Here is a 24,521-nt window from a genome sequence, read left to right on the forward strand (position 1 = left end):
GCATTGTGGGGAGACACCCCCCTCATGGTTGGGGGCCTGTGGAAAGACTCTCAGGCGAAGGGATCTCTCCCTGACCCAGAGCCCCCAGCCCTTTGCGCAGGCCTGCGGGCTGAGGTTGACTGCTCTGCTGGGGTAGACAGTGTGGTTGACTCTGAGCTCCATTCAAGGTGGAAGGGCCCCTGGACCCCCAAGGCCTGGCTGTGCCTGTGCAGGACTGCGAGGTCAGCCTGAGCAGGGCTTCCAGTCACCTCGGCCAGGAGGAGCCAACATCTGCCTCCAGGAGCTGCCATCCATTTGACTACCCTGTTCGCATTAGAACCAGAAGCCTGATTTTCTCCAGATTGCATTTTTCTGTTTCTCACTAAAGGTTGAAAACAAAAAGTTCCTAGGCTGAACAGTTCTATTTCAATGCACAGAATTCCTATCTTGGGTTATTTTCTTGATACGCTTATCTGTTACGTATTTTTTACCGATGGATTTCCTCACTAGACTGTAAGTTCCCTGAGGACCAGAGTGTGCCATGCTGCACCCCCAGGGCCAACAGTGATGCCGCGGGAAAGGTGTGCTGAGTGGATGGAGAGACCAGTGTTTGCAGTGACTTCTTTGGGTCAGCTGGAAGGTGGCCCCGGCTGCTGTTCACGCAAGCTCCTCCCTTGGCAGTGTCTTCTCTCTGCCCATCTTTCTCTTAATAGTTATGGATTATGGGAAAGAAGGACAAAGCCCATTAAGAGGTTCCCCTACATTTGATTTGAGGAAGTTTTCATCAGAAGGGCTCCATTTATTGGTCTTTAGTGTATAGCTGTATTCCCTTCTCACAAAATGAATATTGCCTTGTCTCCTTGAGAAAAATTGATTTCAACCAGGAAGGAGAATAGCAAACTCCCTCCTCCCCCTTTTTTTCTTCTTCTTTTTCTTTTTTTCCCTCCCACTGAGACAGAATTTATCTCTTAGGTAGGTGGGGGGGTGGAGGGAGGGGGGAAACAGGAATAATTGGACCAGAAGCTAATTCCCAGAGATTCATTGTCTCGGAAGCTCCCGCCAGAACGTGGGAAGCTTGCCTTGAATTGCATGCTAATGATAAATGACAACTCTAACAGACCATCACATTGAGATGTTCGGTCCTTCCTGCTAGGAGCTGACACATTAATTTTCTCTCAGATTTACATTGGATTATTAATAAAATATCGGTGTTGGAAAGTGACAGTAAGGGTCTGTGGAAGTGCCCGGCTCTATTAAGGGCCAAATGAGAGGTCGGTGGGGTCACACTTAACCCAGACACCCGGTGGCATTTGAACAGTGATGCCCTTTTTTGCTCCTCCGGGCTCACCTCCCAAACCTGGGTTGCAGCCAGAGGCAGGAATGGAAGGTCTGCTTTCTTCCAGATAAAATTGAGTCCGCAGATGGGGAGGCCATTCATTCTCTCTCGCTTTCACCTTTTTCTCTTTGCTTCCTCAGTGGCCAAACACTTTAATTGGAAGGGATGCTTTCTGCATGTTCTGTTTTCAAGAGAAGAGAGAGGATTTCCTTTGTTCCAACCACTGAGTTGCTTGATTACCTCACTCATTGAGCATTTATGGAGTGTTTCCTGTTTTCAAGACTTTATGTTGGGGGAGGAGGTATAAGAACAAGACAACCTGGGTGAGGCAGACATGTCACGTCTCAAGTCACCCCGCTCTTGGCTTTTTAAAAATTTTTTGGTTGAGCTGGGTCTTCGTTGCTGGTCGGGCTTTTCTCTAGATGCCGTGAGCAGGGGCTGCTCTCTAGTTGAGATGCTCGGGCTACTCACTGCCGTGGTTCCTCTTGTTGTGGAGCACAGTCTCTAGGCACATGGGTTTCGGTAGTTGTGGCACACAGGCTTAGTAGTTGCGGCTCTCGGGCTCTAGAGCACAGGCTCAGTAGTTGTGGCACACAGGCTTCGCTGCTCCCTAGCACGTGGGAATCTTCCCGGATCAGGGGTGGAACCCATGACTCTTGCATTGGCAGGCATATTCTTTACCACTGAGCAATCAGGGAAGCCCACTGTACTTTAAAACCTTCCCATCTCCCTGAAGGTCAATTTCAGAATTCTTAGAGGAGTAGGGGGCTGCAGGTTGGAGGGCACAACTCCCTGCCCCAACCTAGCTGAGACCCTCCTGGTATACCCTTTTCTGTACCCTCTGCTTTTCTTCCTTGCATTTACCAACGTGTCTGTAGTCACTGATGTCACCTTGTGTTGTGTGTCAGTGAAGTGAAGTGAAAGTGAAAGTTGCTCAGTTGCGTGTCATGCCTGCCTTAAAACCCAGACTCCTCACTTCTCCTTTATGGCAGGTAACACAGTCGTTAGCTGGGTAACCTGTGTCTTTCATCATGCTTAGGACAAAATCTGCCCTCGCTCAGGACCCCTCATCCAGGCTCACCCTGCTCTCTGGCCTCTTCTTCTGCCTGCATGCCCCCACTACTTGCTCCTGCCCTCTAGTCATGCCCCAGGAGAACCAATGGGGCCCCCATCTTATTATCTTCTTCACGAGAAAGCTGTTTCCTGGGGAGCTTCCCCAGGTAAGCCCTTGTCTTCTTCTAGGCTTCTGTTCAGGTGTTCTGTCCTGGGAGAGGTGTCACCTGGTAGCTGTCACCCATCACTGCTGGCTGTCGTAGGATGTGCTTCCTGGTGCCACCTGTCCCTCCCCTCACCCCAGCATGGGCTCCAGCAGCCCCAGTGCTTCTTGCTCCTCCTCCACCTGCATGTTCTTCCCCCGCTGCCGCCCCACCCCTGAGCTTTACAAAGGTGGGGCTTTGGACCCCTCTATTCTTGCCAGTGCCTAGATCGGCCTTCCACAAATGCCTGGTCTATGATAACTGCTCAGTCAATATTAGTTGAATAAATCACAAAATGTCACAAGAGAATTTCAAGCCGAGTGCCTTGGGAGTCCCTGCAGACCTGCTCTGACGTGATTCCTAGCCATGACCACCCCCTGGTCCAGGCAGTCCTTTCTTTTCTGTGACCTCCAGCTACCGTTGAAATGAGCAGTTCTGTGGTTAGCAGCCTGTGTGTGGACATCCTTGGGAAAGGCACTGGCTCTGCCTCTGAGTTCTGGAAGCTTGAGTTGCCCCCCTTCTGCTTTCAGCCCTCCAGGACTGTGGGCCCTGGAGAAGAGGGTCTGGGGGCTACCCGCCAGGGGGAGACCCTGCGCAGGGCTGTGGAGGGCAGGCCTCCACGTGGTCCTGCACATTGCTGACCATGCCCCCACTGGGGTCATCTCTGCCTTTATTCAGAAAAGTGACAACAATGCCAAGGGGTCCTCCAACTGGCTGTGGGAGCGACTTCTGGGATCAACTCATCTAAGCCAGCACGGGCAGGCGCAGCAGTCATGCCGGCGTGGCTTGCGGGAGGCTCTCAGGCATATGAATCTCCCCAGCCGTTTGTCCCCTGATAAGAAAGCCTCTTTTACGATTTTCAATTTGCCCTTATTCTGATGAAAAGGAGCCAGGGTTGGACCGCCCAAGACGGAGCTAATCAAATAAAGCAAATTGGTGTTACCTTCTCCTCGTCCTTATTATTTCTATGGCTCCAGCTGGAATTTATTATGAAAAGCAATTGGTTTTCATATCTGGCAGATTGCAGCCCAAGCCGGGCCTGACAGCCCTTTCTTCCTGATCGTTCCATAAATAGCCCAGAGTGGCCAGACTGGGGCAGGGGAGGGGAGGACACAGGCTGTTCTCCACCCGCTCCCTTGCTCCTGGTCCCCCAAATCGTGAGGACCCTATAAACAAGGCAGAAGAAGAGGCCGGGTTGAAAGGTAATAAGCCAGCCCCTTCCCGTGAGACTCAAGCTGTCGCCGTGGAGTCTCGGGGTTCCGTTTGGCGTCCCATCAACCTTGCTATGCTCTCGCCATCAATTACCACTCTCGCTGGGTTTGTGTGCAAGGGAGATAAGCAGAGGAGACATTCCTTTTCCAGGTTTCTTTCCTCCCCTTGCAACAAAAGGAAGAACTATAGGAACAATTTAAATCAAGCTCAAATGATCCTTTCTTTGTATGAAGCATTGAATGGTTCCCGGGGGTTCTGAAAATGCCCTGGCTCGTTGCTGCTAGAGAAGAAGAGAGGTTCCCTGGGATAGGCTGGGGATTCATAGCAAGATGCTGGGAAGGGGTGCAGTGGGTGGCTCACCAGTTCTGCCCATATGAGCTGTGTGACCTTGGGAAAGTTAATTCCTTTCACTGTGCCTCAGTCCTTCTCACCTGGAAAATGAGGGTAGCAATACCCACCCACGAAAGTGGTTGTGGGATTAGGTTGAGAAATGGGTGTAAAGGGCTTTCCCCTGTGTTTGACACACCGTAAACAGAGCCTCTTGTTGTCATAGTAATTGTTGCCATGCTTATTATTGACATTTTGGACCAGGCTGTGTAGTTGTAATGGTGCATTTAAATCAGGTCGTTCTGTGTTGGGAAGATCAGGAAGAAAGGTATGGGTACATAAATATGTGAGCTGCAATTAGGGGTGGCATTTCTCATTTCCTAACTGCCCACTAGAACGGAGATTTAGCACTGTTTCAGGAGTAGCAGTCGTGGCTCCAGGACACTGCATTTGTGCCTTGTCACAGGGGCCTGTTTTACATTTGGGGTCAGGGCCGGGAGGCCATTAGAACTGCACAGACAGCATTTTCCTATAGCCAGTCCCTGCCATGCGCCTCATTGTGGGAGGGATGTGACCAAAGGCAAGGACAAGAACAGAAGAGTCTGCCCAGGGCTTGGGTTCCAGCTGGACAAAGGGAAGTTCTTTGGAGATGCTTACTGTTTTAGAAGTCATCCAGACATTGTTCGTATAGTCAAGGCTATGGTCTTTCCAGTAGTCATGTATGGATGTGAGAGCTGAGCACAGAAGAATTGATGCTTTCGAACTGGGGTGCTGGAGTAGATTCTTGAGAGTCCCTTGGACAGTAAGGAGATCAAACCAGGCAATCTTAAAGGAAATCAACCTTGAACACTCATTGGAAGGAAGGATGCTGAAACTCCAGTACTTTGGCTGTGTGTGCTGTGCTTAGTCACTCAGTCATGTCTGACTCTTTGCAAACCCATGGACTGCCACCTGCCAGGCTCCTCTGTCCATGGGGATTCTCCAGTCAAGATTGCTGGAATATTGTAAGGTAATTAACCTCCAATTAAAATTTTTTAAAAAGGTAAAAAAAAAAAAAGATTACTGGAGTGGGTTGCCACGCCCTCCTTCAGGGATCTTCCCCACCCAGGGATTGAACCCTCGTCTCTTATGTCTCCCGCATTGTCAGGCGAGTTACTTACCACTAGCGCCACCTGGGAAGCCCAAGTTTCCTGCAGCGAACCCTGCAAAAGGGAACCAAGTTTATTATCATCGAGAGTCATGAAGAATATGTATTCTGTGGCCTGCAGCATGCTGGGGAGCTTGTATATATTGCGTCTACTTCGACAGAGAGATCAAGTAATTTGTTCAAGGTCACATAGCTCATCAGGAGATGAGCCAAGACTTAAGATGTTACCAAGGGTTCAGTTTAAATCCCATCAGCATCTTCTTTTTAAAATCTTCTTATTATGGAAAATTTCAAATATCTGCAAATGTGGAAAGACTAGTATAATCAACTACATATAGTTTTCACCCACTTTCAACTGTGGGAGACAGCAGACAACCAGTCTTATCTCATCCACACACATACCCCATCAAGCACATTATTTTGAAGCACACTTTGGACTGTATAATTTCATCAGTGAATATCGCAGTATTTATCTCTAATACATATAGGCATCTCTCTCTCTCTCTCTATATATATATATGTGTGTGTGTGTGTGTGTGTATATACACACATATATATATGCATGCTCAGTCATGTCCGACTCTTTGCTACTCCATGGACTGCAGCCCAGTAGGCTCCTCTGTCCATGGGATTTTCCAGGCAAGAATACTGGACTGGGTTGCGATTGCCTCCTCCAGGGGATCTTTTCGGCCCAGGGGTCGAACCCACGTCTCTTGCACCTCCTGCAAGAGATGCAGTTGGAGTCTTTATCACTGAGCCACCTGGGAAGCCCTGATGTATATGTGCATGTGCTCCGTACCTCAGTTGTGGTCAACTCTTTGCGACCGCATGGACTATAGCACATCAGGTTCCTTTGTCCATGGTATTTGCCAGGCAAGAACACTGGAGTGGGTTGCCATTTCCTTCTCTAGTATTTGTACATTATCACCTTAAAAATACTTCTGCACTACAATTGTCACTCTAAAAATTAGTAATAATTCTAAACATCATTAAGTATCCAATCATTGTTCAAAATTCCAATATTGCAAAAGTACCCCGTCCTTTTTTTTTCAAAGTTTGTTTGACTCAGTATCCAAGTAAGATTTATACATTGTGACTGGCTGATTTATCTCTTTTATCTCTTCTACTCTGTATGTTCCCACTTTCCCCCCTCTACTCTTTTTGTCACTGAATTTGTTGAAGAAGTCAGGCCATTTGTCCTATAGGGTTTCCTACAGTCTGGAATTTGCTGTCTATATTCCCAAGGTGTCCTTTTTACTGTGTTTATCAGCCATCTATAGAGCTGATAAAATGGGAGTTAGTTTAGGAGATCAGAATAATTTCAAGCTGCTTCTTCTTCTTCTTTTTTTTTTTGATACAGCAAAATGTTCTTCCACTGGGGACATACACTATCTGATTTTCTTTTGTGATGTCAGTCACTGTTGATAACCCATTAATTCACTGTTGTTGTTGTTCAGTCACTAAGTTGTGTCTGACTCGTTGCAACCCCATGGCTCCTCTGTCTTCCACTATCTCTCACAATTTGCTCAGATTCATGCCCGTTAAATTGGTGGTGCTATCTAACCATCTCATCCTCTGCTACCTCCTTCTCCTTTTGCCTTCAATCTTTCCCAGAACCAGGATCTTTTCCAATGAGTTGGCTCTCATGTCAGGTGGCCAAAGTATTGGAGCTTCAGCTTCAGCAACAATCCTTCCAACAAATATTCAGGGTTGATTTCCTTTCGGTTCAGTTCAGCTCAGTCATGTCCGACTCTTTGCAACCCCATGGACTGCAGCACACCAGGCTTCCCTGTCCATCACTAACTCCCGGAGCTTACTCAAACTCATGTCCATCAAGTTGGTGATGCCATCCAACCATCTCATCCTCTGTCGTCCCCTTCTCTTCCTCCTGCCCTCAATCTTTCCCAGTATCAGGGTCTTTTCAAATGAGTCAGCTCTTCACATCAGGTGGCCAAAGTAGTGGAGTTTCAGCTTCAATATCAGTCCTTCCAATAAACATTCAGGACTGATTTCCTTTAGGATGGACTGGTTGGATCTCCTTGCAGTCCACGGGACTCTCAAGAGTCTTCTCCAGCACCGCAGTTCAAAAGTATCAATTCTTCGGCGATCAGCTTTCTTCACAGTCCAACTCTCACATCCATACATGACTACGGAAAAAACCATAGTCTTGACAAGACGGACCTTTGTTGGCAAAGTAATTTCTTTGCTTTTGAATATGCTGGCTAGGTTGGTAATAACTTGTCTTAAAAGGAGTAAGCGTCTCTTTATTTCATGGCTGCACTCACCATCTGCAAAGATTTTGGAGCCCCCAAAAATAAAGTCTGACACTGTTTCCATTGTTTCTCCATCTATTTGCATGAAGTGATGGGATCAGATGCCATGATCTTAGTTTTCTGAATGTTGAGCTTTAAGCCAACTTTTCAGTCTCCTCTTTCACTATCATCAAGAGGCTCTTTAGTTCTTCTTTACTTTCTGCCATAAGGGTGGTGTCATCTGCATATCTGAGGTTATTGGTATTTCTCCCAGCAATCTTAGCATCCTCCAATAATCAGTGACTTTTTGCTTGCGTGCTTTAAGATCATATATGAACTTGGCTGATCGCCGAAGAATCGATGCTTTTGAACTGTGGTGTTGGAGAAGACTCTTGAGAGTCCCTTGTACTGCAAGGAGATCCAACCAGTCCATTCTAAAGGAGATCAATCCTGGATGTTCATTGGAGGGACTGATGCTAAAGCTGAAACTGCAATACTTTGGCTACCTCATGCGACGGGTTGACTCACTGGAAAAGACTCTGATGCTGGGAAAGGTTGGGGGTGGGAGGAGAAGGGGACGACGGAGAATGAGATGGCTGGATGGCATCACCGACTCTGTGGACATGGGTTTGAGTGTACTCCGGGAGTTGGTGATGGACAGGGAGGCCTGGCGTGCTGTGATTCATGGGGTCGCGGAGAGTCGGACACGACTGAGCGACTGAACTGAACTGAACTGAAGAGGTTTTAATCCATTGCAGTTACTACTATTATTGATGTTCAAATTGTCCCATCTTTGGTTAGTGGGAGCCTCTTCAAGTTGGTTCTTGAGTCCTTTTTGCTTGATTTTTAAGTCTTTAATATAGTTTAAATCATACTTAATGGTGAAACAATATTTTCCCTCTAAGATGAAGAATAAAACAAGAGTGTTTATTCTAACCATTTCTATTTAGCATTGTACTTGAGGTTCTAGCCAGTGCAATAAGGCAAGAAAAATGAATTGAAGCTATCTAGAATAGAAAAGAAGAGTGAAACAATGTTTATTCACATATGACTTTATTATATATGTAGAATATCTACAGGAGTTTACAAAAAAGTTCCTAGCACTAATACATAAGTTTAGCAAGGCCATTGGATACAAGATCCACCTACAAAAATCAATTGTATTTCTATACAATGAAATGAACAATACAAAAATGAAATTAAGAAAGCAATTCCATTCAAAATAGCATCCAAAAGAATAAAGTACTTAGATTAATTTACAAAGTGTAAAACCTGTACTACAAAGTCTTACAGAGAGACTTTAAAGATTTACATAAGTGGAAAGACAGTCTATGTTCTGTGATTGGAAGGAATTAGAACAGTCAATATTGTGAAAATGGCAGTTATTTCCAAACTGATTTCAAGACTGAATGCAACCCCTGTAGAAATACCTGTGGGCTTGTTTGTTTTTGTTGTAGAAATTGTCAAATGAATCTTTTTTTAAAAATGCTTGGGGCTGGTATGCGGGGATGACCCAGAGGGAGGATAAGGGGAAGAGGGATATGGGAGGGGGAACTCATGTACACCCGGGGCGGATTCATGTCAATGTATGGCAAAACCAACCAATATAATATTGTAAAATAATTCAGTTCAGTTCAGTTCAGTTCAGTCGCTCAGTCGTGTCCGACTCTCTGCGACCCCATGAATCACAGCATGCCAGGCCTCCCTGTCCATCACCAACTCCCGGAGTTCACTCAAACTCATGTCCATCGAGTCGGTGATGCCATCCAGCCATCTCATTCTCTGTCGTCCCCGTCTCCTCCTACCCCCAATCCCTCCCAGCATCAGACTCTTTTCCAGTGAGTCAACTCGTCGCATGAGGTGGCCAAAGTATTGGAGTTTCAGCTTTAGCATCAGTCCTTCCAATGAACACCCAGGATCAATCTCCCTTAGAATGGACTGGTTGGATCTCCTTGCAGTCCAAGGGACTCTCAAGAGTCTTCCCCAACACCACAGTTCAAAAGCATCAATTCTTTGGCAATCAGCTTTCTTCACAGCCCAACCCTCACATCCATACATGACCACAGGAAAAACCATAGCCTTGACTAGATGGACCTTGGTTGGCAAAGTAATGTCTCTGCTTTTTAATATGCTACTTAGGCTGGTCATAACTTTCCTTCCAAGGAGTAAGCGTCTTTTAATTTCCTGGCTGCAATCAGCATCTGCAGTGATTTTTAGCCTCCAATAAAAAAAAAAAATTGAAGTATAGTTAATGTATAATAATATATAATATATAAATGTATATAATAGTATATAAATTACAGATGTTCAATATAGTGATTCACAACTTTTAAAAGTTATACTCCATTTGAAATTATTATAAAATATTTGCTATATTCCATATGTTGTACAATATATCCCTATAGCTTGTTTTATACATAATGCTTTGTATCTTTAATTCCTTACCCCTATATTGCCTTTTGAGGAGATCAATCCTGGGTGTTCATTGGAGGGACTGATGCTAAAGCTGAAACTCCAATACTTTGGCCACCTCATGCGACGAGTTGACTCACTGGAAAAGACTCTGATTCTGGGAAAGGTTGGGGGCGGGAGGAGAAGGGGACGACGGAGAATGAGATGGCTGGATGGCATCACCGACTCGATGGACATGAGTTTGAGTGTACTCCGGGAGTTGGTGATGGACAGGGAGGCCTGGCGTGCTGTGATTCATGGGGTCGCGGAGAGTCGGACACGACTGAGCGACTGAACTGAACTGAACTGAACTGATATTGCCTTTTGCCCCTTCCTTCTTCCCACTGGTAACCACTAAAAGTTGTTCTCTGTATCTGTGAGTCTGCTTCTTTTTTATTGTTTTCAGTAGTTTGTGGTATTTTCTAGATTTGACGTGTAAGTGATATCATACAGTATTTGTCTTTGTCTGATATTTCACTTAGTGTAATGCTTTGGCCACTTCATGTGACGAGTTGACTCACTGGAAAAGACCCTGATGCTGGGAAAGATTGGGGGCGGGAGGAGAAGGGGACAACAGAGAATGAGATGGCTGGATGGCATCACCGACTCTATGGACATGAGTTTGGGTGAACTCCGGGAGTTGGTGATGGACAGGGAGGCCTGGTGTGCTGTGATTCATGGGGTCACAGAGTCGGACACGACTGAGCGACTGAACTGAACTGAACTGAATGCTTTTCAAGTCCACGCATGTTGCTGCAAATGGCAAAATTTCATTCTTTTTGTGACTGATATATATATATATATATATATATATCTCAACATCTTTTTAATCTATCCATCTGTGATGGACACTTAGGTTGTTTCCATATCTTGACTATTGTAAATAATACTGCTATGAACATTGGGGTTCATGTATCTTTCTGAATTTGTAGTTTTGTTTTCTATCAGTTATATACCCAGGAGTGGAATTGCTGGGTCATACAGCAGTTCTATTTTTAGTGTTTGGAGAAATCTCCATACTGTTTTCCATGGTGGCTGCATCAATTTGCACTCCCACCAAGAGTATACAGGGGTTCCCTTTTCTCCACATACTCGCCATCGTTTGTTATTTGTGTTCCTTTTGATGGTAATCATTCTTACTGGTGTGACGTGCTATCTTTCTGTGGTTTTGATTTGCATTTTCCTTATGATTAGTGACATTGAGATCTTTTCATGTGCCCATTGCCCATCTGCATTTCTTCTTTGGAAAATGTCTATTCAGGTCATCTGCCCATTTTTAATTGGGTTTTTTGATTTTGAGTTGTATGAGCTATTTCTATCTGCTGGATATTCATATATCTGCTGGATCCTTCATCAGTCATATAATTTGCAAATGTTTTTTTTACTGTCTCCAACTTTGTTCTTATTTTTTTAAAAAATGTTACCTATTCTAGGTTTGTTGTATTTCTGTATATATTTTAAGATTTCTTTTCATTGACAAAATGGAAAGAAAAAAATTAATCTTAAAATGTATACAGAAATATTAAGGACCTAGAATAGCCAAAACAATTTTGAGCAATAAGAACAAAGTTTGAGGACTAGACCCTGACTTTAAACTTACTAAAAAGTTTCAACAATCAAGACATTATAGTATACTATAATGTCAACACGATAATGTATTGACATAAAGATGTAGGGTAGAATATGAAGTCCAGAAATAGAACCTTATGTTTATCGTCAATTTATTTTCAACAAAGGTACAAAAGCAATTCAGTGGGGGAAAAGAGAGTCCTTTAAAAAACAAAACGAAACAAATGGTACTGGGACAATTGAATATGCATGTGCCCAAAACCAATTTAGGCCTTTACCTCACACTGTACACAAAAATGAACTCAAACACATCATTGACTTTAATATAAGAGGTAAAAGTATGAAACTCTTAGAAGAAAATGCAACCTTGAGTTAGGAAAAACATTCTGAGGTATGACACTAAAGTGAAAATGTTAGTTGCTGAGTCATGTCTGACTCTTTGTGACCCCAAGGACTGTAGCCTGCTAGTCTCCTCTGTCTGTGGGATTTCCCAGGCAAGAATAGTGGAGTGGGTAGCCATTCCCTTCTCCAGGGGATCTTCCCGACCCAGGGATCGAACCCAGGTCTCTTGCATTGCAGGCAGATTCTTCACTGTCTGAGCCACCAGGGAAACCCAATGACATTAAAAGCATGATTCATACAAGAAAAAATTGATAAGTTGGACTCCATCAAAGTTGAAACCTTTTGCTCCTTAAAAGAAACAATTTTTAAAAAGAAGAATCATAGATTGGGAGCAAATATTTGCAAATCATATATCTGATGAAGGACTTGTAACCAGATTTTATGTAAATAACCCTTACAACTCAAAAAGAAGAAGACAAACAACTAAATTAAAAATGGGCAAAGGATTCAAATAGACATTTTATCAAAGAAATTACATGAATTGCTAATAAGGACATGAAAAGATGTTCAACATCATTAGTCATTAGGGAAATGCAAATTAAAACCCTACCACACACCCACTAGGATGGCTATAATCCAAAAGACAGACAATGCCAACTGTTGGGGAGGGTGGGGAGACTTTGCAACTCTCGTATATTTCTCATGGGAATGTAAAATTGTGCAATCGCTTTGGAAAACAGTCTGGCAGCTTTATTTTTATGTGATCAGATATACCTTTCACACATTGTTACTAGATTTTTTAAAAATCATGTTTAGGAAAGTTTTCTCCACTTTCAGGGTAGAGAAATTCACCTGCATTTTCTTCTAGAGTTAGGTATGGCTGTATTTATTGCATTTAAATCTTTGGTCCATTTGGAATTTATCCTACTGTAAGGTGTGAAGGAGCCATTCAGTTTTATTTTTTTCCACATGCCAATATCACTTATTAAAAAGTCAGTCTCCCTCCTGCACTGACTTGAGATGCCTCCTTTATTATATATTAAATTTGCATGTATAAGTGAGACTATTCCTGGAGTTTCTATTCTGTTCTGATGGCTATTTATTTGTATGATGATTCCATACTTTTTGAAATATAGAGGCTTTACAGAATGTGTTAATAGCTGTTGCTGCTGCTGCTGCTAAGTCACTTCAGTCGTGTCCGACTCTGTGCGACCCCATAGACGGCAGCCCACCAGGCTCCCCCGTCCCTGGGATTCTCCAGGCAAGAACACTAGAGTGGGTTGCCATTTCCTTCTCCAATGTGTGAAAGTGAAAAGTGAAAGAAGTCGCTCAGTCATGTCTGACTTGTAGCGACCCCATGGACTGCAGCCTACCAGGCTCCTCCGTCCATGGGATTTTCTAGGCAAGAGTACTGGAGTGGCTTGCCATTGCCTCCTTCTAATAGCTGTTAGGACGGGCCTTTATAATTAGTCCTCCTTATTGAAGCTTTTTCTGGCTATCTCTGGTGTTTCTTTCCCTTCCTGATGAATTTGATAATACATTTTTCTAGACACAGCAAAAGTACTCTGTTGGGATTCTTGTTTCCATTACATTATATTGATAAGTTAACTTTGGGAAGATTGACATTTTTATGATCCTCACGCTTCCTAATCAAGAACATGTTACTCTTCTTCATTTATTGAAAACTACTTTTGTGTCTTTTTAATATTTATAGTTTTTCTCCTGAGGTTTTGGGAATTTCTTATTAAATGTATGCCTGGGTATTTAATTTTCTTTTTCTCTCCATTAACGGTCTCTTCCGACATTCCTTCTGTTTTATTTGTGTGTGTGCACACATGTGGGTATGTGTATATCACACACGCACACACATATAAGCACATATTTTACATATTTTACGATTATGTATCTTAATTTTACACCTACTTCTTTACTTTGATGATCTGCAATGGTTTCTCCATTGGTCTCATAATCTTTTTACTATATTGCACAGAGCATTATTGGCTTTGCTAACTATTAGTTTCTTAGATTAAAATGTTTCTTTCTTAATTTAATTTTATTTTTAATTAGAGAATAATTACTTTATGATATTGTGATGGTTTCTGCCATACAGCAGCATGAATCAGCCATAGGTATACATATGTCCCCACCCTCCTAAACCTCACTCCCACCTCCCACCCCTCTAGGTTGTCACAGAGCCCTGCCTTTGTGTTCCCTGAATCATACAGCCATTTCCCACTGGTGATCTACTTTACATACAGTAATGTATATGTTTCAGTTCTACTCTCTCAAATCATCCCATCTTCTTTCTCCCCCGCTGTGTCCACAAGTTTGTTCTCTGTGTCTGCATCTCTGTTGCTGCCCTTTAGATAGGTTTATCCGATTGAAAGGTTTCTTGCCTAGAAACCTCCCTGGTGAGAATGAAGCTCCTAGATGTTCACCTTTCTTCCTTTAATGTTCCCCTCCCTGCTGCCATGGAGGAGTTGGATTGTTTTTCCGAGCCTCTCTTAGACTGTCACTGTTAGTTCAGTCTCTCTCAGTTGGGGCTCCTGAGATGAGGATTTCAGTACAGGCAGTTTATTTGAGAGGTGGTCCCAGGAAACACTGGAGGAGGAGTCTGAACGTGAGAGAGGAAGCGGAGGCATACCAAAAAAAAAGGTACTTTTCCCCCCAAGTCACCACCGTGGGTGACTGGAGCTTATAAGGAGGTCTGGATGGCTTCTATATTATTCCACCCAGAGGTGAGGAAGCCTGGAAGGAAACCCCCAAGTCCTCATCTGCTGGATGAGGGGTGCTTTCAGGGCATCAGGATTCCCCCCAGCCAGTAGGGCAGAACTAGGATTCAAAACTAGACTGGCCCCTCAGTCTATGCCTCAGAGGAAGCTCTGAAGTCACAGTGATTCCAAGTGACTCCTGCTCGGTCACCTTCTGGCTAGAAAGAGTTGATTTCCTCATCTTCATGTTTTGGATGGTGATAGCAGCTACTTCATAGGGTTGCCATGAGGATGAGAAAAAGGATGTAGATAAAGAAGTATGTGTAGATTCAGATACAGACATAGCTGTAGACAGAGATAGAGAGGCAGATGTGGCTATAGACGTGGATACAGGTGCAGGTATAGGAAATGGCTACTGGCACCTGTATTCTTGCCTGGAAAATTCCATGGAACCTAGAGCCTGGTGGGCCACGGGCCACAGGGTTCCAAGAGTCGGACATGGCTGAGTGACTTGAGCACAGATGTAGTTGTAGATGTGGAAATAGAAGCAAACCTAGACCATACGTGGCGTGCTCCCCCGAGAGCTGGTGCTCACTGGGAGCTGGTAACATAAAAGACAAAACTGATCGATTTTTCTGTGCAGCTTCCTTGCAGTTGCATCACCCTCTGTCCTCAAGTCCATTCCCACTTCTTTGCTCTTCTCAAGTGGGTGCTCCCTTTTAGGCAGAAATGAAACTTACTAAAGTTCTCCCTTGATTTGACCCCTCTCATGGTATCTAGCCCACCTCTCCTTCCCCACAGAGTAGTGCCCCAGCCTCCACTCCTTCCTTGGATCCTCCCCCCTGCTCTCTTTTACTCCTGAGTGTTCTCTGGGAGGCAGGGCAGCCCTACTCTCTTTGCATTGGGGGGGACATGGGCCCCGCTGCAGCACTCTGGCTTTCCCTCTCTGTCCTCAGGACCTGTGAACTGTGGGCGGAGGGACCTTCCCCATCACGCAGAGCAGAGCAAGTTCTAATAAAATCAGAGTGGTGGATTAAACACTATTAGGTTGCTCATTATTGCGAGTTAAAATGATGATTCCATTTATTAAGGCCATTTAAGTTGGACACTTAGGTTCCCTGTGGGATTATGTCCTGCCAGAAGTGTTGGATGACAGGGCCTCTCGCCCTTCCAGAAAGCAAAGGGTGGGTCACCAGAAGAAGGCAGATTTCCTCAGTGGGTGCTATTGTGGTTCTGACAATGGACGTGATGGTATCTGTGGATGCCCACTCTCTCTGGGTCATACCATTTATGATCTGGGGACAGTTGGCCTGAAGACACTGCAGAGGGTCATTGACCATGTTTAGGAAGACCAAGAGGATGGAACAAATCACAAATCCTGTCTTAGCTTACAAGAAGCCCATAGGATTAATGTCACATCTTCTCCAATAGATGAGTTTTCTAGGATGAAGGGGGTCCCTGCAACATTCTTGTGGGTGTCTTTGTTCTTCTTTGGAGGGGACAAGACAAGCAGCACCCATCTATTTGATGGGATGTCTTCTTTGCTTATTCCTTGGGAAGTGGGTAAGTACAGCTATTGGACTTCAGGGTTCTTCTAATGGGTCTTTTAGGGATCTGTCTCTCTGAATATGAGAACAGGGCTGCAGTGGAAAGGGCCTGGCACAGTGGGGCCCGGATTCCAGCTTTCCTGCCATTCAGAAATGAAAGAGAACTGTAAGGTTTTCAATACAGACTGGTGAGAGCAAGACAGATATCATCAGCTGACAGGTTGTGACAAGCGTGCCGAGCTGTTTCCAGATTGTTTTAGTGGGCGCAGACTTAAGGGAGGAAACCAACACTGACACAAACCAATTGCACAGTGATCGGCAAACAATGAAGTGCTGGGAGTCACTGCTGAAAGTCTATAATTTCCAATGGAATCGCTGGTTAGTCATCACCTGGCCACTGAACGACACCACCCAGCTGGGTGGGAACTACAATTAGCCGCTGTCACCCTAGAGTGATTTTTTTCTTCCCTACAGACAATGGAATAGTAAGAGATCAATAGTCAGTGGTCTGTGCCCAATTGTGAAATGGCCCATAGTTCAAAGGAAAAGCAAAGAATGGGATGGAGGCTTTTGCCCTGGGCCCCGGGGAAGCCTGGCTGCCTACTTCCTCACCTCTACTGCAGCAGAGAAACAGCAGCCAGCTTGCATCAGAAGGAATCTCTGAAACAGAAACAGAATCCTGGGCACAGAGAACAGACTGGTGGTTGCCAAGGGGGAGGGGGCTTGGGGAGGGATGGAGTGCGAGTTTGGAGTTAGCAGATGTAAGCTTTTATATAGAGAGTGAATAAGCAAGATCCTACTCTATAGCACAGGAAACTATATTCAATATCCTATGAGAAACCATAATGGCAAAGAGTATTTTTAAAAATGTATGTGTGCATGTTCAGTCACGCCTGACTCTGTGAGACCCCATGGATTGTAGCCCACCAGGCTCCTCTGTCCATGGGATTCTCCAGGCAGGAATACTGGAGTGGGTTCCCATGCCCTCCTCCAGGGATCTTCCTGCATCTCTTGCATCTCCTACATTGCAGGCAGGATTGACCTGCATTTCTTGTATCTCCTGCATTGCAGGTGGATTCTTTATGCATTGAGCCACCATGGAAGTCCCCCCAAATTGTATGTGTGTTTATATATATATATATGTATATATATACATACATATATGTTGTTGTTCAGTCACTAAGTTCTGTCCAATTCTGCAACCCCGTGGACTACAGCATGCCAAGCTTTCCTGTCCTTTACTGTCTCCTGGAGTTTGCTCAGATTCATGGCCATTGAGTTGGTGATGCTATCTGACCATCTCATCCTCTGCCACCCTCTTCTCTTTTTGCCTTCAATCTTTCCTAGCATCAGGGTATATGTATGTATACTTAAATCATTTTACTGTGCAGCAGAAATTAGCACAACATTGCTATACTTCAATAAAAAAAACATTGATTTTTTTAAAACAAGACTTCCCTGGCAGTCCAGTAGTTAAGACTCCACGCTTTCACTGCAGGGAGTGTGGGTTCAATCCTTGGTCAGGGAACTAAGATCCAGCATGCCACATCTTGCAGCTAAGGAATAAAAATTAAATCAAATTAAAAAAAAATAAGAGGAAAACCCTTGCTTTGCCCTGTTTGTGTCAAGAACTGTCTCACACTGGCTAGGAGGGAGCTGGAAGGCCTGTGTGTTCCCCTGGGTGCTTAAATCACTGGCCTTTCCTTTCTCTGTGCTGAGCCTTCAGATGGAAAGGGAGACTGAACTGACCAGTGTGGGTGTACCATCTGCTGTAGCTTTCAGGAACATCTTCCCTGAAGGATGTTCCAGGCTACAGCTACTGGAACTTTATTCTGGAAGGTTTGCCACAACACCTGCCCTCTGCGGCCAGGAGAGTTTAGTTCTTTGTTTCCTTGATATCCCCAAACTAAAATATGTCAAGGCGATGGCTATGAGGGGCTTCCCTCGTGGCTCAGATGGTAAAGAATCTGCTTAGGATGCAGGAGACCTGGGTTCGAACCCTGGGTTGGGAAGATCCCCTGGAGAAAAAAATGGCAACTCACTCCAGTATTCTTGCCTGGGAAATCCCATGGACAGAGGAGCCTGGAGGGACACAACTGAGTGACTAACACTTTCACTTTCTTCATGGCTATGAGGATGAGTGTAAACATCCTTTGCTCTCTGTGGTTGCCACTTGAGGTCTTGCAGGCAAATTCTCTTTGTTCTTTTTAAAGGGCACAGAGAACAGCCCTCCCGCTCTTAGCATGAGAATGTGGGTAACTATTTTTCTAACTTACTATGGTTGTGGACAGAATAGACAGATTACCTGGCAGTGCTGAGCCCTTTGACAGCTGAAGCCCAAATGGGAAAAAATCAGGTACTTAGCTTGCTTGGGAAGAAGTGCTGTAGGGCTCTTCCCCATCCAGCAGGAATCTAAATGCAGGCAATGAATCAGAGCATCTGGCCTCGGCGTCTAGTTCTTCCACTGGTCTGCGTTTAACATAGTCATCTAGTGTCTGCGTTAAACTTATTTATTTCCTAATGTAGGGTGATGGATTAAAAGATGTGCAGAAAATCTTTCCACAAGAGATAAGATATTGCAGGCTGCGACAACACCCCCGGCTCTTTTTTGCTTTCTCTCTTTTTCCTGCTTTTCAGGGCAGAGCTCAGGCCCCCACATCGTATATCCTGATTAGATGGTGGATATTACTAAGGGGATGTTTTTTAAGCCTATCATTGACACATTTAATTCATTAGGTACCAAATCCACAAGCAAATTTTGGCTGGCCGTAAAACACGGTTAATCCAGGGAGCTGCAATAAAAGGTGAAAAATTATGTTCCAGCAAATGTGGAATATTGCTTTTCTGTAGAGACTTTTACTGGTCTACAATATCTTTCTTCATAAATTTTTTTCTTGCTTGGTTCTCTTGGTAACTTAACCGTTTGTTATTTCCAGACCCCAGAATGGCTCCATGATCCTCTACAACAGGAAGAAAGTGAAATACAGGAAAGATGGGTATTGCTGGAAAAAGAGGAAAGATGGCAAAACGACCAGAGAGGACCACATGAAACTGAAGGTCCAGGGAGTGGAGGTAAAGAACAGAAAAGCTCTCTTGTTCCGTGAATGTCAATTCCAGGCTGCAAGAGGATGGAATTGCTCTGGGGTCATTTGATGCCAACCCCCTCTTGTTCAAAGGCATTTTTGTTTGCCAAGACCCCATTTGCTGTTTCTCTTTTTTCCTACCTTCTTACCCTAATAGTCTCCATTTACGATTGCCATGAAATCAGGTTTAGCTAAGATGTTTCTGATTCTTGAGAGTCCTTGGCGTGTACATTGGTATCTGCAAGGCTCCTGCAGATCCCAAGGAGCCACCGGTGCCTTGAGAGTTTGTGAGGGAATGGGAGCTATGCGTGACATCTTCCTCTCCAGGTGGTGCTCAGTGGAGCGGGTCCCCTAGGAACTGGTGGTCCCCAACCAGAACCTGGCTTCCCTCCCTCTACTGATAGACCCTTCTGTTTCCCTCTGGGTGTTGCAGCCTCAGGGAGCTCGCAGATGTTGAAGATCATTAGATGGGCTAACAAGGTGTATTGCGGGGCTAGGGCAGAGGTGGGCACTGCAGAGATCATCTTGGAATGTTGTGCCAACTTCAGTTTGGGGCTTGCGGGAAGACAGGGTACGGCCTGGTTTCCTTGGTATCTTCCTGACTCCGCGTGCTCTCACCCTTAGGGAGCCATGGAGACATTCCCCTGGTTCCTCTTTTCCATTGTTTGAGGGGCCGAGCCACGTGTCATAGCAGGAGAGAGATAACTTGAATCGTGGTGCGTCTTGGCCTGCAAGTTAGTGAGAGCACCCACTTCTCCGCTTTTCTTGCTGATCCTCGTAAAGGATCTTCCCCGGGAGTCTGGCAGCTCCTGTCTTGGACCAGGGCCAGAAGCTGGCCACGATCCACCTGGGATTTCACAGTGGCCAGAAAGGGGCCTCCCGGAGCCCGCTGGCACTGTGGGTCCTCCAGCGCATCAGGACCGATGGCTGGGACCCACTCGAGTTCAACGGCCCACCCTCCACGCTGATGGTCTTTGGGACGCACTTTGTCATTACGACTTCTTCTGTATTAATCATGTGCTTTTATGGCTGTTAAAAATAGCATCCAATGGCTTTTATTATATTGCCCCACAGAGAGAGATAACTTTTGTTTTATGCTTTTGCATTTTTTTAAAAAGACCTAATAACAATGCTTTATGATGATGAGCAAAGAAAAAGCTGGGGTTGGAGAAGCCCCAGTTCCCTCTGTTCTCCTGGGTTCATTGCTTGCACAGCCGGGAAAGAAGCGACTGCAGAGAACATTCAAATGCAGATTGCCTCAACAGGCTGCTCCAGACCCAACTCCTGGACTGTGGCTGGTGATTGTGCAAACAGATTAGCCATTGTTAGGGGACCAGAGGAAGGTGGGACTTTGCTCTGATCTCCCCTGAGAAAGGGATAGGTAGAAAGTGACAAGTGTGGGTGGAGCCCCTAATGAGGGGCCACCCAGGCTGTGGGAATTCACACCCAAACCATGGCCCTCAGCCCTTGTGCCCACGGGCATCTGGTAGATTTCATCTCCATGCTATGTAACTCTGGAACTTCTGGTTGTAAGTATTAATAACAGTGGGGTGGGATTCTGGCTTGGCAGCAGCCAAAGCTCAGGGGGAAAAAAGCCCCAGTGTTCATTTTCTTCCTTCGTGTTGTAAATTAGAATCGTCACTGGATGGAATCAGAATGATTTATGGGTATTTTTAGGCCACATTTATGTTTGGAGTTATTTGTGGCTCCCTTACCTGCAGGCTAATGTGTAGATGTGGCGGGGAGGTGGATTGGACCCTCAGAACACCGAGGAAGGGGATGGATGGACAAGGTGGTGGCGGGTTTCCATGACTTTCCGGGCATGAGTGGTGGTGGAGAGGTAGTAACAGGAGGCAGGCTTGGAGGAGCCTTGGCAGCATCACAAGGGGTGTGTTTTCAGGTTCTTGGAGAGTGAGGCCCCCCAGTGAGACCCCACAGTGAGAGTGAGGCTCTCACCCAATGAGATGCAGTGGCTGATCCCAATGAGTTTGGGGAGCTGTCCCATTGAGTTGATCAGCAAACGCCTACCTGTGGCCCTACCCTGTGCAGGGAGGGCCCTGTGGTGTCTACTGAGAAAATAGGAGCAGTGTTCTGTGTCCCAAGAACTCGCCTTCAGATTGAGGAGGTAGCCATGTACGTACCCAAAAGTCTCTAACAGTGCTGAGCAGTATGGAAGGCTGAGCTTTAAAGAGGCATGTCCTGGGGGCTCAGAGTGGCCTGAGATAATTAGAGAAGCTTCCTGGGTGAGAAGAAGCTTCTTGTAAGCTAAGGTCTTACGGTTGGGTGGGACTGTGTGTCTTAACTTCCATAGTGTTTCCTGGCTTACCTTTCTCATTTAGCCATGTGATTCTGAGAGTCCCTCATCCCTTTGAACTGTTCTGGAGTGTTCAACTTAGGAGCATTTGAGACCCTCCTTGGTGGGTGGACTTTGGATTCTTTCCAGTTTTCCCACATTATGATGTTTGGATCAATGTTATGATCCTTGCCTGCTTGTGCAAGACTTGGCATTGCTGGGTGTAGGGTCTGGGAATTTTCAGTCTTACTCAGTTGCTCAGTCATGTCTGACTCTTTGCAACCCCATGGACTGTAGCCTGCCAGGCTCCTCTGTCCATGGGATTTTTCCAGGCAAGAATACTGGAGTGGGTTGCCATTTCCTCCTCTAGGGGATCTTCCTGACCCAGGGATTGAACCCGTGTCTCTTGCATCTCCTGCATGGGCAGGCGGGTTCCCAGTGCCACCTGGGAAGCCCCTTAGTCTTACTGGATGTGGCCAAATTGCTCCCAAGTGGTTGTGCCCGCCTCCCTCCCAACAGCCTAAGAATGACCGTTCTCCTGTGCCTCTCGTGTGCTGCTCGGTGAAGGAAGGTACCCTGTTCAGTGTCAGTTGCGGTTGTTCTCAGTTACTTGTGGGGATGAGCTCGTTCATTCTGGTGTTCATGGAAGCCCTCTGCTGTGGATTGTCTACCCTGGGCACGATTTGTAAACAGTCCCAAAGGAAGGCTTCTCTGGCAAGACAAGTCCCACTTCTCAGTGGCATTTCCCCTGCCTTTGCTCTGAGCTAGACCAGTGATTGAAGCCCAGTGGTCCTTCCGGGGACACTAGGCAGGTGGTCCTTTGCACCTGGGAAACGGCCATGTGAACATAGGTGGGTTTTGAATCTCACAAGGGGAGGGGCTTCCCAGTTTGGACCCTTCTTCCTTCTTCAGTCCTCCTTGGTGGCTCAGATGGTAAATCTGCCTGCAATGCCGAAGACACAGGTTCGATCCCTGGGTCGGGAAGATCCCTTGGAGAAGGGAATGGCACCTCACTCCAGTATTCTTGCCTGGAGAATTCCATGGACAGAGGTGCCTGGCGGGCTACCACAGAGTCTGACAGGGCTTCACTTTCTTCTTCATTGAATTCAATCCAGTGGTTTCTGTTGACTGAGTACCTATATCATGCCAGACACGGTACCCGCCAGCTACCCCTACTGCTGGGTGAGGCAGACAGCCCTGCCCGGGTCTTGGGGCTGTGATTTTTCTACCACCCGCCCAGTTTCCTCTGTTCAAGGGCATGATAAAGATATTTGGATCCACCGTTTAACACATCACTTGCTGTAAGCCTTCCCTCAGGCCAGGAAAACTTCCAGCCCTGTTCACAGAACTGCTTGAGGCCTGGCTGCTTTTGTTCTCAGAGGCTTGGGCCCTCGGCACAGACAGCAATTCAGAGGCACATTGATTTTCTCATCCTGGCCCAGGATGGGGGCAGCTGCTTTGGAGGCTGTTGAGCTCTTAGGTCCGTGATTAGTTGTCTTGTCTGTAAACCAAGGAGAAGCCAGCTCGATAAGGTTTCTAGGGATGACAGAGGTTGGCAGGGAGGAAAAAAGAAGGTGGTTGTGGTGTCAATGTTTCGTGAGATGAAATCTCAGCAGGCCTGAAACGGGTCCTGCTCACCTGGTAGATTGATGCCTGCTTACCTGGGGCCTGGGTGGGGGAGACGAGCTGTTGTTGGCAGGGAGGTGGGGTGTATCCCTGGAGAGCAGAGAGGTACATCTCGTGACCCCATGCCCCTGGGATCGCTATACCACAGCTGGGATGCACTGGGTGAAGTCAGCCCAGGGAGATGTTCTTCGAGCTGAGCTAGAAGAGCACTTTTCAAGTTCACGGTGCTCTTCTCTGGCTGTCTTCAGCCCTGTCTGCACACCTCTCTCCTGAAAGTGCCCAGTATCTCAGAATCCAGGCTGTCAACCTCCCAACACCCTCACTGCTGGGGTCCCATCTCACAGGGATCCCCAGCCTCTGGGATCTAATGCCTGATGATCTGAGGTGGAGCTGATGTAATAATAGTAGAAATAAAGTACACAGTAAGTATAATGTGCTTGAATCATCCCCAAACCATCCCCACCCCACTCCCCGGCCTGTGGAAACATTGTCTTCCACAAAACCAGTACCTGGTGCCAAAAAGTTTGGGGACCGCTGTCATACCAGGAGCCACACCTGGCTGCAGGCTTATGAATCTCCTATATGCCAGGTATGCTATCTCCCTCAACCCTTCTCAAAACATCCATGCCAGATGATACTGTTACACTCACTTCATAGATGAAGCGATGGCGCCTTGAGAGGGCTTCCTTGCGCCACATCCCGCCCTGAGTCATTGTGGAGCTGGGACTTGAGCCAAGACCCGCCTGGCTCTACCATGTGAGCACTTGCCCTCGGCATTCTGGCGGGGTTTCGGGTCAAGTCCAGCACATACCCTTTGTTCATCAGCCTGCAGTCGAATACTTTCTACCCACCATCACTGGGAAAGTCCTGAAGATGCGGCAGTGTCATCAAGAACGCTCCCCATCTCATGGGGACAAAAAAAGAAAATCAAGCTCACAACTGGGGGTTCCTGAGGGCTGGGATAGGAGGACACATAGGTGCCTAAGGCAGACTTGGTCTTAAGACATAGACACCGGGCACTAGGTGCTGGAGGATCCAGACAGTGGCAAGGTAGGGATGGGGAATATCCGTGGACAGAGACAGAAGCTGTTGAAAAATAGCTAAGATGATTTAAAGCAACAGGTGCCCAGACTCACGACGTGTCAGCGTCTCTTCCAGCCCTTTGCACACCAGACGCTCACCCCCTGGGGACAAGGCTCTTTCCGCTCTGGTCACAAGGTGTTCCTTGCCATATAGACATCCTGCCTTTAGAATCAGTGGGCTGTTGACTTGAACCAGAGGTTGCTGATTTGACCGTGGGTAGCACTCCAGTCGGAGAAGGCAATGGCGAGCCACTCCAGTACTCTTGCCTAGAAAATCCCATGGATGGAGGAGCCTGGTAGGCTGCAGT

The 24,521-nt window shown here is 46.1% G+C and overlaps 1 protein-coding gene across 3 annotated transcripts in view; it reads left to right on the forward strand.

Annotated features, from left to right (window-relative positions):
* Window positions 1-24,521, forward strand: part of CAMTA1 (calmodulin binding transcription activator 1) — a 989,569-nt gene that overhangs the window by 459,307 nt on the left and 505,741 nt on the right. For all 3 annotated transcript variants that reach the window (XM_088845426.1, XM_088845425.1, XM_088845428.1), the window contains one exon: window positions 19,066-19,201. In XM_088845426.1, coding sequence (XP_088701552.1) covers window positions 19,066-19,201 — 136 coding nt within the window. The remainder of the gene's footprint in view (window positions 1-19,065; window positions 19,202-24,521) is intronic.

Source organism: Moschus berezovskii, chromosome 17 (genome assembly GCF_049115385.1).
Source record: "Moschus berezovskii isolate FMDL1 chromosome 17, NW_MosBer_1.0, whole genome shotgun sequence".
NCBI lineage: Eukaryota > Metazoa > Chordata > Mammalia > Artiodactyla > Moschidae > Moschus > Moschus berezovskii.